Source organism: Phoenix dactylifera, chromosome 5 (genome assembly GCF_009389715.1).
Source record: "Phoenix dactylifera cultivar Barhee BC4 chromosome 5, palm_55x_up_171113_PBpolish2nd_filt_p, whole genome shotgun sequence".
In the NCBI taxonomy this organism is placed as follows: domain Eukaryota; kingdom Viridiplantae; phylum Streptophyta; class Magnoliopsida; order Arecales; family Arecaceae; genus Phoenix; species Phoenix dactylifera.
Window position 1 is genome coordinate 14,063,530 of NC_052396.1, and position 14,425 is coordinate 14,077,954.

Here is a 14,425-nt window from a genome sequence, read left to right on the forward strand (position 1 = left end):
GATATTAATTAGGTTCTGTGAGGGATTTGCGGAATTAATTGGATTTGTTGTAGATCGCGTTCGCAAGGTAAGTAATGTGACCTCTTTACTAGATTTATCGGCAAACTACATATGTTTTACGAATCGAATTATTCGTGATTACGAATTTGATGCATGGGTTATATGTATATTTTTAGAATATTGTATAATTTTAATTGAACATATTTGCTTCTGATTTGGATTGTGTTTGATTGCTCTGACATTATACCTTTCGGTTTGGAACAATGAATATAACGTGAGAAAAGATAATAACAAGAAAAAGATTCAAACTCACAGTCCGGCTATATTGAGGACCCTGCCAATGGGGGCTAATACGTTGGTACCGCAAGATAATTAGTCGGTGATATGATCCTACCACAGGGAACATGTGGTCATGGCTCCTGGCTGTGGAATTGAATCTGATAAATTAAAAGAAATTAAGATAAGAACGATATTTGGTTTTGACATTGCATGTTTTCATTACTAAAATATGAAATAGAGAACTAATTGAATTTCGACCTGGCTATGTTGAGGACCCCGCCAATGGAGGCAGATACATTGGCAATTGACTATCCTGAAGGACTCACCGTAAGAAGATTAGTCGGTGTTGATGACCCTGCCATAGGGAACATGTGATCATAGTCCAAGATCGACAAGATGAATTGAATTTGTGAAAGAATCTTGAAATCGTGAAAAGAATCTTAAAAATTTAAGAAATATTTGACTTGTACCTTAGAATTGTATATATATTTATTTTCTACATGTTATTGCTTGATTTATCTAGCTAGAGTGTTCATACTTACTAGGTTGTTTAGCTCGTTATACAATTTCTTGTTGTTTTACAGATTCCGAAAACTAGTCTATTAGGGTTCCAAAATGGAAAAGCGACTAGAAGGATTGTGGCACAAGTTATCTTAGATTAGGGTTATTTAAGTTGATCTGTTATCTTGGATATTTTGCTGGACATTGCAAGGTTTTGCTATTTTAAGAATTAAGTTTGCATATTGTTAAATTATTGTTCCACTGCGTATTTAGAACTGTGAGACTTTATGACTTGAGTTAGTCAATGGAATAAGATTGCATTTATTTAGTTGAATTATTTTATATATTGAGATATTTGGTTAAGATGCCTTGCATGCTCGTGAGGAGAGTTTCCTACGAGTCTGCGGCAGTTGGCGCGACCTTCGACTCGCGATCTCGGACCGGGGGCGTGACAACTTAAGTGATCTTGGATACTTATAAAGGATCAATGAACCCAAATAATACCTTCTGGCTAGCCATTTTGGGTGAGGTCCTAAATTGTTACAAATGGTATCAGAGCGGACATGGCCCATAACCTATATGGACTAGGAGACATTGCAGCACGGATCCATTGGTGCTGACCACGGGCCAATCGTGGTGTTTGTGATTAAATTTGAATAGAATTGAGCCCTTAACATGACGAGGACGTTAGGGCTTGAACGGGGGGAGTCTGTAAGAACCCGTGCGGGTGTTTGTTTAGTCTCACATCGGTTATTCGCTAGGTAGATCTTAGGTACTTATACAGGATGAATGAATCCAAATAATACCTTCCGACTAGCCATTTTGGGTGAGGTCCTGGGTTGTTACACAATGTATTTTCCAAGATCTTGAGACCTCTCCGCTTGCCATGGATCTTGAGGGCGGCATCTTCTCCGTCTCTCCAAGGTAAGCTAGATTCCTCATCTATTCCCTGTCTCATCTCATCATCTAGTTTTCCTGCGCTGATAAGGATTCGAGGGCTGGGTGATGACAGAGGGATTCTTGGAGGGCAGTGTTAACTTTGGCGTACCAGAGCCTGGGGGTGGTGTTCGGGGACCTGATCACGTCGCCGTTGGAGGTCATCCAGCACTCGGAGACGAACGAGGAGATCTACGGCGTGCTCTCCTTTGTCTTCTGGACCCTCACCCTCGTCCCGCTCCTCAAGTACGTCTTCATCGTGCTCCGAGCCGACGACAACGGCGAGGGCGGCACCTTCGTGCTCTACTCCCTCCTCTACCGCCACGGTCGCGTCGGTTTCCTCCCCAACGGCCAGCTCGCCGACGAGGAGCTATCCGCGTACAAAAAAGGAGACAGCATCGGCGGCCGCGGGGCAGCGGGTGGCGCGGCCGCGTCGAGGGTGAGGAGGATGCTGGAGAAGCACCAGGTGCTGCAGCGGTGCTTGCTGGTGGCCTGGTGCTGGCGCTCATGGGGACGTGCATGGTCATCGGGGACGGCGTCCTCACCCCTGCTATTTTTGGTGGTGCTCTTACTTTGGCCTAGACTTCTATAGTTCTATTTGGGTTAGTTGGTTCCCCTCCCCCCCCCCCCCCCCCCCCCTCCCCTCAGCCCGCAAGGGGATTACATGATGCAAAGCTATTTTACATGTTGGATGAGCTTAGGAAATGAAAGGTGGACTGGGAATAGCACTGCAATGGCAGGGTGCTATTTGAAGAGGATTCCAATTTTCTTTTATTTTTGTGAAATTTCTACTGAGACCAGTGCCTCCTTGTATTTTCTTTTTAGCCCTATTGCCTTGAGGTTCTGTGAAGAGACTGTAGCAGGAGATAGAAAGAGACATGTCTTGGATATTTTCATGAGTCCGTTTCTAGATAACTGACTATGGATGTAGACGTTGGCAAGCCCATGGGTAAGAGATATTTGTTGGGCTCTTGTTGCATTTAGAGACATTTAGAAAAGTACAAAAGATGAATAATGATGAGCTTTTGAAAGGGTTGTTTTGAAAGAGAGACTCGAACCCGGATCCGACTCGACCCGGATCCGAATTATTCGGGTCGAGTTCGGGTCAATATAGATCCGACCTAACTCGAACGACCTATCGGGTCAAAAATTATAGTTGTGGATCCGACCCGATCCGATACGACCTATTTGCACTCCTATTCTTCATCTCATGAAAGTCTATATTAAAAAGAAGAAGAAGAAGAAGAAGAAGAAGAAAGAAGAAGAAGAAGAAAAAAGTAGGCATGTTGGAAGTCTAATCCAAACTTCAATTAGCCTTTGATTGAATAAACATGTTAGAGATTTAAATTGTAATTGCTTATGGACCTAGTTTTTGCTCCGCACAAAATATGGCTGTGCAAATACATCCGAATCTAAAGTAGAAAAGGAGAGTCGCCCGTGCCCTGCAACTCTTGGGTTGAGGTATTTATTAGATTTAAGTCATCATTTAGCATGGTTGTCAAGGCTTGTAGATAGGACCAGAGCACATTATTACATCAGAATTTGTTATTCAGTAAAAGTTGTAGATGACTTTGGCTAAAGCCTAAAGTTGCATATGAGTTGTATAGGAGCCCACATATGGCTTTGTTTGATTGTGATGGAGCAGAGAGGAGAGAAAGCTAATGATGACATAACAATATTATTAGAGTGCGATGCATCAGTCTCCTCTCCCCGTTAATCTATGTCCACCGTATAAGATATCCCATCAAGTAAAAGGATAAGATATTCCACCAAGAAAAGGATTTCCACTGGATCTTGGACGACGACAATGGCTCCATGGGTCCGGCCACTTCCAAAGCCACCTCTTCTTTACTGTAGCTTTAATGAGTGTACCGCCACCTTTCTCGAAATAAGTGAGCGGTGGCCCACCAGAAAGCCAGCACAACTGAGCATAAATATTACCCACGCCTAACAAAAGGCAGCGGCAGCAGCAGCAGCGGGGCTCTGATTTGGGAGGCAGTGGCCATGGGATTTGTAAACAAGAGGTTTCTTCCTCGTTCTCTTCATCTCTTTCTCTTGTTTGATCTCTTACTTAATACTGCTGGAGGTGAAGCTGCTAAGGTTCCGGCCATATATGTGTTCGGCGATTCCACTGCCGACGTCGGCAACAACAACTACTTGCCGGAGAACAGCCCCAAGGCCAACTTCCCTCACAATGGCATCGACTTCCCCTTCTCGAGGCCCACTGGGAGGTTCAGCAACGGCTATAACGCCATCGACTTTTTTGGTAAGTGCTGGTTTTAACTTTGATTCATCCTACACTTAGTTTTTCAGGGCATGTTCGGTTTCTTTCTCTCTCTCTGTGCAAATTAACGAAATACAATGTTGAAGATATCATTTGCACAAAAATTCTGCTATTCCTTACATATATTTTCACTTTTTTCGGAAAGCAACAAAACTTTGCTCCTAGAAGCTCTAAAAATTTTCTTGTACCAAAAAAAGTTTTTAAACTTTCTCAAACAATTTATTTGAAAAAACAAAGGGTTTCATCATCCGTGATGTTTATTTTGTTTATGCGTTTTTGAAAATAAAGATAGAAAACAAAAGCAATACCCAAAAGGACATTGAATTTTGCTCTCTATTCTGCTCCTTATAAGTTTAAGTATTTGGTCCAATGCATTTATCATCACATGACATTAGTTGGTCTTTTTGACTGTAGGATTTCTTTTTCCCCAATAAATTATGATTTACTCTGTTTTAATTTAATAAAAAATGGTAGAAGTATAGTCATGGAAATTCAAAGTTTCAGAGAAAAGTTAAAAGTGGAGGATTGTAGAGGGATTTGCGTATATTGTATTAAGAGAAATTGAAGCTATTAACCAAAAAGCTTAAGACATTTCAGTTCTCCGCTGCCAGCATACATGCACAACTGCTCATTAAATCTGCCACTAGTTAAATGATTTCATTGATCAGGGTTAGAAGAGCAACTGACAATTAAAATAATTTGGAAAACTGGGTTCAACCATACCGGCATGATAGATGTCTGAAACTGTAAAGGTGTTCAAAAAGATGTTTCAATCTTTAAATGGAAGCCTTTCATTCAATAAAGCCTAGAGGCCCTTCAAGAAGGGACCATGACAACCATGGTAAATCTGGAAGGCCAGTGAATAACTCTGACAAAAATTTATGTGACCTCGGCTAACATGATTTTGTTAGGGGACTTTCGGTGTAGATTGGTTTTGCAGTCTTGAGTCAAACTCTTTTACCCTGATTTTGAATGACTCATGGGCCTGATCTTTGACCTGACTCAGATCCTAAGGGCGGAGTTTCATTTAGGTAGGTGAACTTTGTTTGGGTTAGGGCAAATCATGATTGTGGTGTAAGGTTTCTAAAATTAGCTGGTTTGATTAAATATTAGTTGCTTTTGGGCTCCTTTGGCACCGCTGTTGTTTTTGTGTTTTTGTTTCAACACCAATTAGTCATATATAACATGGAGATTGATGTTGAAGATAGCATTTATACAAAACTTCAACTATTCCTTGCTCTTATTTCACTCTTTTCGACAGCAACAAATCTTTTCTGCGAAAACCTCTAAATATTTTACAAACAATTTAACCTGAACCTTTAAGTGGAGGACATTTTTACACACTTATATATTTGTTGCTTCTACTACATTGGGTTTCATTGCTGTCAAAATTAACAGGGCTTTTGCATGTTCTAGCTCTTCTTATGATTCTCTTGAATCTTTGTTCCTTTGGGCTGCAATTGTAAATGAATTTCTAGCACTCCTTTGTCTGCCTAGTAATTTATTATAAAGATAATTTTTTTTTTTTTAAAGTTGTGTTGGCTTACTCTTTAACTTTCTTGTTCTTTGATCTAGTTTCCAATTGATTGTGTCCTAATTATTGACTTAGTCCTTTTTTCCTGACTTAATCCTTTTCTCCAATAACATCCCTTGGCTTATTCTTCTCTTCTACACTCGTTGCTTTCATGCTGACTTCACTAATGCTTGCTACATAAAAGGCTTCAGCTACTTTTGATATTCTTGTGGGAACCTTGATGTTTTTTATGAAGATTGCATGATCATTAATGAAAATCCTCAGAGAGATAGCCTGCATATGGAAGTAGATGGTGTAGTTTTGGACAAATTGGTTATACTTCTGCTGAAGATATGAACACTTAATCCGTTGATCTTTCTCATGGTTAATTGGGTATAGCTCCTTAATCAAGCCTTTATAGCTCCTCCAAATTATATCACTCACATCATGGTTATGCATACTAAAAAAAAAAATTCTACCATATTAGAGTGTGTCTGGAGAGCTTCACATGAGCAAAAGTAAGCTTTTGAGCACTAGTACATCAATGAAAAAAATTAAAATATATTTCTGACTGATTCAATCAATTATTAATTTTTTTCCACATCCTTAGTTCTATTCAAAAAAAGTATATTAATTCATACTTCAACTTAAAGGATCGAAGAGAGAGATTTTGATTACACATGGCTTGATTATTCTTTGGATCCTTGTCCTCTTTACTAGACAATTGGTCCTTGTCTTTTGATAGTTGATACCAAGATATGCCATACCTTACCAAATTGGGCGGTACGGAGTATACCGTACCATACTGGTTCGGTATTGGTCCACAATATGGGGTGGGGGGGTATCGATATTCGATATGTCGAACTGACCCCATATCAAGGTGGCACTGGTACGGGGTCTAGTATTGAGACGGCGTACCTTGGTTGATACTATGGCAACTTTGGCAATGGAGCAAGACTTTGTGCGAAAGCTCCCAAAAATGAAGGGGATAGTCGAGACATGAGCTTTGTAAGTTGCATATCTTCTCTTCCATTTGGTTGAGCTGATAGTTTGTGTCATCCTCTTCAACAGCTATAACTTGTCTTCATACTTTGATGAAATGTAAGCATAGATAACTTCTTACCCATTTGCTGGTAAAGACAAGAGGACCCTAAATTAAGGCTCAAAAGACAAAAGGACCCTAGGCTTTAGATGCCAACTTGATTTGCTTAGAGAGAATGACTTTCTTCCTTTAATCTATTTAACTCGAAACTCACACAAAACAAATTAAATCGTAGAACAAATTTATGGGAAAATTTGAAAGGATGGTTTTAGCCTTATTTACTTTTCAAAACCTAATATGCAAAATTATGGTACAATGTCTGAATTTATATTACTAAACTCCATCTCTACTAATTAGCATCGGACTCCTCTTGTAGTTGAAGAGGTTGATTCTTTTTTTCAAAATAGAAAGGTACAAAATCACCAAATAGAAGCTAGATCTTAACTTCTAAATCAACTGTCTTCTATTATGTCCCCATATTCTGTATGGATAAGGAGATGTACCAAAGCAATTTACTAAAATAGTAAGTTGAGTTTGACTAGGTGATTATGATCCTTAGATGACTTCCAACTGTATTTGCCTCATCCCAAATAAGCCTGCTTATGATTTTCTATATCATAGATCTTATTTAGATTCCCAATTTCAAAAATGAGAAAAGGTCAAAAATGGACACCATGTCCAGAAGTTATGCTCTCCATAAGTTTTGCTATTTGATCAAGCTCTGAATGTGGTGAATGTTTCTCTCGAACGTTAGCCAGAGCTACCTAAAGTGACCTAGCTGGTCCATAATTGTCTTGTTAGGGGTGCAAACAAGTTGAGTTGAGCCTTATATCAGGCTGCTTGTGCCTCATGTCATATACAAGGGTTGCTCGAGGTTGGCTCAAGCTTGAGCCGAGCTTAAGATAAGTTGTTTGAGCTTGGCTCATCTAAACTTTGAGTCAATCTTTTATCGACTCAAGTCGAGCTTCCCTATATTTTTGCGAGCAGCTCATGTTCAATCTTAACTCGTTTATGAGCCAAGCTCTCAAAACTTTGAATCTAGCTTGTTTCTTAACTGAGCCAAGCATGAATGAGCCAATTTAGAGCCGATCTCAAGCAGCTCATGGGCAGCTCAAATTATTTGTAGTGTTAGTCTTGGGATCCTACTCAAGGTTCGCTATCTCGATACTGGACTCCATACCGGTGCCATACTAGCATAGTGTCGGTATGGTACGGTACGGAGTTTTTTTGGCGTACCGAGTGTCGGTACACCATCCGTACCGGTATTGTCACGCCCCGAGCCCGAGGCGTGGTAGACGCCGCACGCCCGCACGGCGGGCCGCACAGGCGTGCAAGGCATCGGATCATATCAAAGCAAATACAGATGTTCAAAACTGACATAATTATTGAAATTTATTCAAAAACAGCCTTACAAAATTTCAAAATAACATTTGCCAACATAATTCAAATGTTCAGACTAATCTAAAATGCTAATAACTGAAGGAATAATAGCGCAAATCTAACGCACTCCCCAGTCCCGTGCGATCAAGCTTCTGGATCTGAAAAACAGAGAAAATAAAATAATGAGCTATACTAGCCCAGTAAGCAACAAAATACCCCAAAGTGGGGTCAGAGCATATCAGATCAGAATACAGGATAATGTCTGGGATAAATCATAAATAACATCGTTTTACTGTTTTCAAAACTTATTATCATTTTTCCAAAAACTCTGATATCAAAATCTCAACATAATAGGCTACGACCACGTAACCCAGTGGCATGGGTCGCACAAGGTGCCAAATCCACTATATTTATCCACCGATGGCTGTCGGTGTTGCAGAAAAGTGCCAAATCTACTATATTTACCCACCGATGGCAGCCGGTGTTCAGAAACCACTATTCTAATCACCGGTGGCACGGTGTCGAAACCGGTTCCTCACAGATTACAAGTCGACAGGTCCAATGTATAATTCCTATTGGCGGTGCCATAATAGAACAGAACAGATCATAGCCATGCTGAGAATGCATATATATAAAAATAGATTTCATAAACTGTACAATCATATTTCACGGATTTCAGAGCATATAACATGATTTTCAAATAAAATTTAACATGTCAGACCCATTTTACTAAATACAAAACATATTTCAAAATTTAATCCAGTAATAATTATTTTACCAAATAATTTAGAAAAATGCACTTTGAAGCATTAAGTTACTTACCTCTTCTCGCTTAATCCCTACTTCAGATAGGCGGATCAGGTTCACCTGTTTAAATTTAATTAATTTCTTGTTAATTTCAGAACTAAGCAAAATCCAAAAATAATACTATTGGACATGGCCCAACAGGGCCCAGAGTTGGCCCATAATGGGCATGGCCCGTTAGGGCCTATATCAGACACGGCCCAATGGGCCCGCATAGACCCAGCTAAATAGGGCCCCCAAGGTTGGCTTCTAATTGGTTCATTTATGCAATAAAATTTATTGCAGGGACTAATACTTAATTACAGGGTACTATTCTATAAAACTTGAGTGGACTAAATAAATATAGTTGGGGACCTTTATGTAATAAATCTTTCCTATAGGGATCAAATACAAATTATAGAAGGCCCTTTTTTTTGAAATAGTATACTGCCAAGGGCTTAACTGCAAAACTCCATTTAGTGGCCAAATGGGTTCGGATTTCGGGTTCCGGGTTTCGGGTTCGGGTTCAAGTTCCGGGCTCGGGTCTAAACTGGGCCCAAGTTGGGCCCACAGAGGTACTGCCCAACTAGGCCCAACCGGACTAGACTGGGCCCAAGTTGGGCCTGCAATGGATAGGGCCCAGCGGGCCCAGTTTGGCCCGTGATGGGCCTCCTCCTTCCCCAAACCCCCCACGGACAGGGGAAGTAGGAGAGACGGAAGAGAGAGAGGGCCGGCGGGGTGGCCGGCCTGGGTGGCCGAAGGCGACCCGTCGGTCGACGGCTAGCCGGCCGCCATGGCGGCCGACGGCTGTTGCAGTGGCCGACGGGGAGGAGAAGGAACCAAGATTATCTCGATTGCTGGGGCTGAAACAGAGGAGAAAAAATCCATGCTTTTGGCCCTAGAACGAAGGCAAGGAGGAGGGAGGCTCACCGGTGGTCGACGGAGGTAGCGGATCTCGGCCGAGGGAAGCTCGGTCCGGTGTCAAGCGGCGGCGGTGATGTCTGAAACCAAGAGGATGGGTCTCGGAATAGGGGGTGGCCGTGAGGGGGATCCGAACAACGCTCGGTCGGGGGGCACGCCGGTCACCAAGGAGAGGAGGGAAGGAAGGAAGAGGAGGAGCTCGGAGGTGCCCTAGGGAGGAGGGCTTGGGGAGTTTTTATCACCCCCTTGTAACGGCTCTCCGCCGCGTGAATCGCGGCGGCCGAGCGAAATCCACGGCCGGGATTGGCCGCGGATTGAGGGGGGGGTGTGCCGCGGGATCCCCACGGCGCCCTTGCCTCGTTTGTCCCCGGAGGAGCCAGAGAGGATCGCCATCGCGATCCTCTGTTCCGGCTCTTCCCAAAAGAAGACGCGGCTGAAGTCAACTGGGGCTGCCGACTTCAGCCCGTATCTCACAGGTATCGTCCGGTTCGATCCGGTACGGCATACCATAATCCTACTAGATTTGATGGAGATTTTCTCCACAAGCTTATCACCTCTGAGCCAATTGTTTAACATATTTTGTCATTTTGTCAGGACTAGGAAGTTGTGCTGAATTAAATCCATGTATTATTTCAAAGATGATTAGTGCCTTAGATTAGGTTTTAGCCCTTGTCCTTGTATTCATTCTTTCAATTGAAATCACTATCTTTTCCCTCCCTTTTTCCCAAAAATTAAGATCAAAAGCCAGGCAGCTAGAAATGATCATTAGAGTTAAGATTGGTAAAATCCATTGATGAACGATAAAACAAAGACAAGACAGATATCATCAATGCTGAAAGACAAAGGCTTGACGCAAATATATCCTTAGAAAATGGCTCAGTTAAGATCGGGACACATCTGACATTTTTATACCTGAACATGTCTAGAAGGAAATCCAAGGATCCTTAGAATTTTAAAAGTAAAAGATCAAAGACATACCAAAATCTGGTGACCTTTTCCAGTGTATTCATTGCTGATGACTTGCTGGATCTTTACAACAGCCCAACAAGACATCTACAGAAGAACATAACATGGTGATTCAATCTGATTGTGGAATTTCTTAGTTTTTAAGAAATGATTGTGTTATTTGTTAAAAGTAAAGTGGATGTTGTGCATTGTGTGCATGTGTATGTTTCATGGTTGGCTTTTAAAGATTTTAATGATTTCCTTGAGCTTGCAATTTTGAGCCTTGAAATGAGTGACTAGTCATGGGCTTAAATTCTAGTCTCTTTAGCTTGTTTAAGTGATACATTTGTCTTATTACATGTAGCCAACATATAAATGTGCAGGGTTTACTCTTACATAAGCATCTCATGAGTAAATATTATAAATATATGTTGAATGTATAGCTGCAATTATGGTACAAACTTATATGAGGAATAAATAATAGAACAATTGGTAACAATATGGCATAATAAGCATGCATATTTTGTGATACACACACAAACACACTATAGCATGCTTTATCAATGTATAAACAGAAGTTAACTATTCCTGGTAGAGTAATGTGCTTTATTTGAGGGGATGAATAATGCAATTTTGATGGAAAGTAGTTTTCAGAATGTTAATTTCAGTCTTTCTCCATGCTCTATTTGTGTCAGGTTTCATTACTATCTTAAATGCATCTCGGTAGGACTTGTAGCAATCATGTGTGAGAACTTTAACCAGATCAATTATACTCTGTTTCCAATTATTTTTTAAAGGAAAATGTTAAAACAAACATAGGGTGGTGGCACTTATAGCAGTAGCATGTAATAGCTTATTGCCATTTGCAATTTTAAACTGGAAAATATTGGTTTCTTTCATTTTGTGCATATGTTCAGCCATCCATATGGGCTTTAGGAGGAGCCCTCCACCTTCTCTCTCTCTCTCAAATAAGACAAACCACCAAATTATGAGGGGATTAAAAGGAGTAAACTTTGCTTCTGGAGGATCAGGAATTGCTCTGGACTCAATGGTAAATGTAGCCTTTTAATTAATTCAGCTCTTATTTTATGTTTGCTAGTTTCTGCTCTCAGGTCTTTAACCAACATCTGCTGAATTAGCTTTTATAACATACCAGGGGAGCACAATTACCATGACAAAGCAGATACAAAACTTTGCTATGATAAAATCAAATATTACAGCAAGAATTGGTTCCAAGACTGCGGATCATTTGCTCTCCAAATCCATCTTCCTAATTAGCACCGGAGGCAATGACATCTTCGCTTATTATTCTCAGATGAACTCTCCCAACAACACCGGAGAGGAACTATTTGTTACTACTCTTGTCTCGAAATATGGTGACCATGTGAAGGTTACCTACTTATCTTTCTGTCTGCATATCATTTTCTTTGTTTACAACATTTACAGACATTCTTCTAATATTTAGAAATGAATTGTTAAAGGTACAAGCTGTTCACATCATTGTGGCAGGAATTATACACACTTGGAGCAAGGAAATTTGGAGTAGTTGATGTCCCACCCATTGGATGCTGTCCTTATTCAAGAAGTTTTAACGCTACAGGTGGTTGCATTGATAAGATGAATGAGTTGGCTTTAGGGTTCAACAATGCTGTAAGAGCTCTCATGCGGAACCTTCGCTTGACACTGAAAGGGATGAAATACTCGATTGGAAGTTCATATGAGGTGGTGTTAAGTATAATGAAAAACTCTGAAGCACTTGGTAAGCACATAACAACTCTGAATTCTAAAACTGGAACATACATTTGCTCTTCAAAATCATGTAACATTTGTGAAAAGATACCTTATGGTTAGCAATAACAAAGATTATCTTTGGGGCTCTTTAGAATATAATAATGCTCAACTATGCTTGATTTCCATATATTTCTCTACTATGAAGCTTCACAACTTTGTTGGAGAGTATGCGTATATTATCTTTTATTTTTATTCAGTTCAAAGAATCACGCTTCAATGTGTACGTTTTCTTTGGGCATATGCTGATTTTGTGCTTATTATTTTATCTCTAAAAACTAAAATAGGAAATGATTCTTATGAAACCAATTCTTCGGTATTACATTCCCATTGCCATTTTAACTGTTGCCAAAAGTGATTTTCATTGTGGTAATTGCTATACCCAAGATGAAGCCCAAAAGTTACAGCCTCGTTGTAAAAAAAAAAAAAAAAATAAACATCAGCAACGGCCATAACCACTATGACAACCTATTTGTCCGTAGTAAAAGATATATGAATGTTGCAGGCAAGGTACACTGTCTCGGTATCGAGCCCCGTACTTGTGTGACACTATTGTTGTGTCGGTATGGTATGGTATGGGTAGTTTGGTGTACCGAGACTATGTATCGGTATCGAACCGATACCGCCCGTTTTGCCCCGAACTGCCCGTTTCATATGCCTCATACCGTCCAGTTCAGTATGGTACAATGTACCATGGTTGTAGGCCTTGCTATCTAGTGTGAAACATAGTCTTATTAGAAATCCAACATGGTGCTATCTACTACATTTCCTTGTTATGTTGGTTGATATGCCTACATGCTGTATTACTACAATGATACCGTGATGGGATGTTCAAGGGCTGTTATTTCAGAAAATTTGCTTTTGCTACTGTATACAGGTTATAAAGAGATAAAAACTGCTTGTTGTGGAGCTGGTAAGTTCAACGCTCGAACTGGATGCACACCAAATGCTACCTATTGTTCTGTTCGTCACCATTACCTGTTCTGGGACATGCTTCATCCAACACATATGACTTCTAAGCTTGCAAGCCTAGCCATATATCATGGCTCTCAGAATTTTGCAACGCCCATCAATTTCAAGCAGTTGGTGGAGGATGAGGTATAAGAAGCTGGTTGGTCGATGAATTAGCAATATCCTGTCAGAAATTGGGAAGCTCCTATTGCATGTCATTTGAAGTCAGAGTAGGTCAAATATGTTCAAAGTTGTTGGATTTTATGTAGATTGTGTATTGACATTATAAATTGATGTTTGATCTAAATCATGGATTAGGAGATGGAATTGTTGTATCCATATATTATGGGGTGAAAGCTGAAGATGGTGAACAGTTATTTCTTAACAAGGAGAGAGTGGTTCTCTTCATAAACTAGCTCTGTGCTTCCTGTAGATCAGAACGATGTTTACTGGTGTTTGATCTGTTCAGTTCAAGTTTTTTAATATCTCGTATTAGTGGTATGAACAATGATGCGGCCTTATCTGGGGGATGGAAGGCAAGGGAGATGAATGATTGTTTGAAAATTTTGGAGGGAGGAAAATTTCACTAAGGTGAATTGAGGACATTTGGAAAGATCAGCTAAACATCAATCTGGAAGAACCCTTTCTCCGATGTCCCTCTCCTAGACTTTTTGGAAAGACCATCTTCCCCTTAACCAGTTTTCTTATTCAGTAGCATTTTTTTGTGGGGAAAAAGTTAACATATTTAAATAAATTTCAAAGATGTATAGGCTAACATTTTTAAAGCAGTATATTTAGCATTGATGTTGGATATACTTGCAGATTTGCTCAATTTTATACTTCAATCTTCTAAGGTATCATTCTATAGTTTACTTTCAGGCTTCTTAATGTCACACGTCATGATAAATTGCTTGAATTCCATTTTATATTTCCTACGGTTATCATGCTGCCAAAAATTATGAAGCTTGAGAAATTTATCTTGGTGATAATTTTTTGGGAGGAAATTTTGATTGCTACGTTCTTCATGCTCATGTTTCGCTTAAAATTTTTCCATCAAATTAATATGTATTTCTTGAGCTGGTTAGCTTCACATGTTGATTGT

At 40.1% G+C, this 14,425-nt stretch overlaps 2 protein-coding genes across 2 annotated transcripts; both read left to right on the top strand.

Moving 5' to 3' along the window:
• The first annotated feature begins 561 nt into the window (after positions 1-561).
• LOC103698305 (potassium transporter 6-like) lies at positions 562-2,362 on the top strand. Its single transcript, XM_008780299.3, has 2 exons — positions 562-606; positions 1,793-2,362. The coding sequence occupies exons 1-2, from the start codon at positions 562-564 to the stop codon at positions 2,306-2,308; spliced, it is 561 nt and encodes a 186-aa protein (XP_008778521.1). The 3' UTR covers positions 2,309-2,362.
• Positions 2,363-3,664: 1,302 nt separating this feature from the next.
• LOC103698304 (GDSL esterase/lipase At5g55050-like) lies at positions 3,665-13,791 on the top strand. Its single transcript, XM_008780297.4, has 5 exons — positions 3,665-3,982; positions 11,502-11,635; positions 11,741-11,974; positions 12,094-12,343; positions 13,250-13,791. Exons 1-5 carry the CDS (start codon positions 3,721-3,723, stop codon positions 13,474-13,476), a joined length of 1,107 nt encoding a protein of 368 aa, XP_008778519.1. The 5' UTR covers positions 3,665-3,720; the 3' UTR covers positions 13,477-13,791.
• Positions 13,792-14,425: the final 634 nt, after the last annotated feature.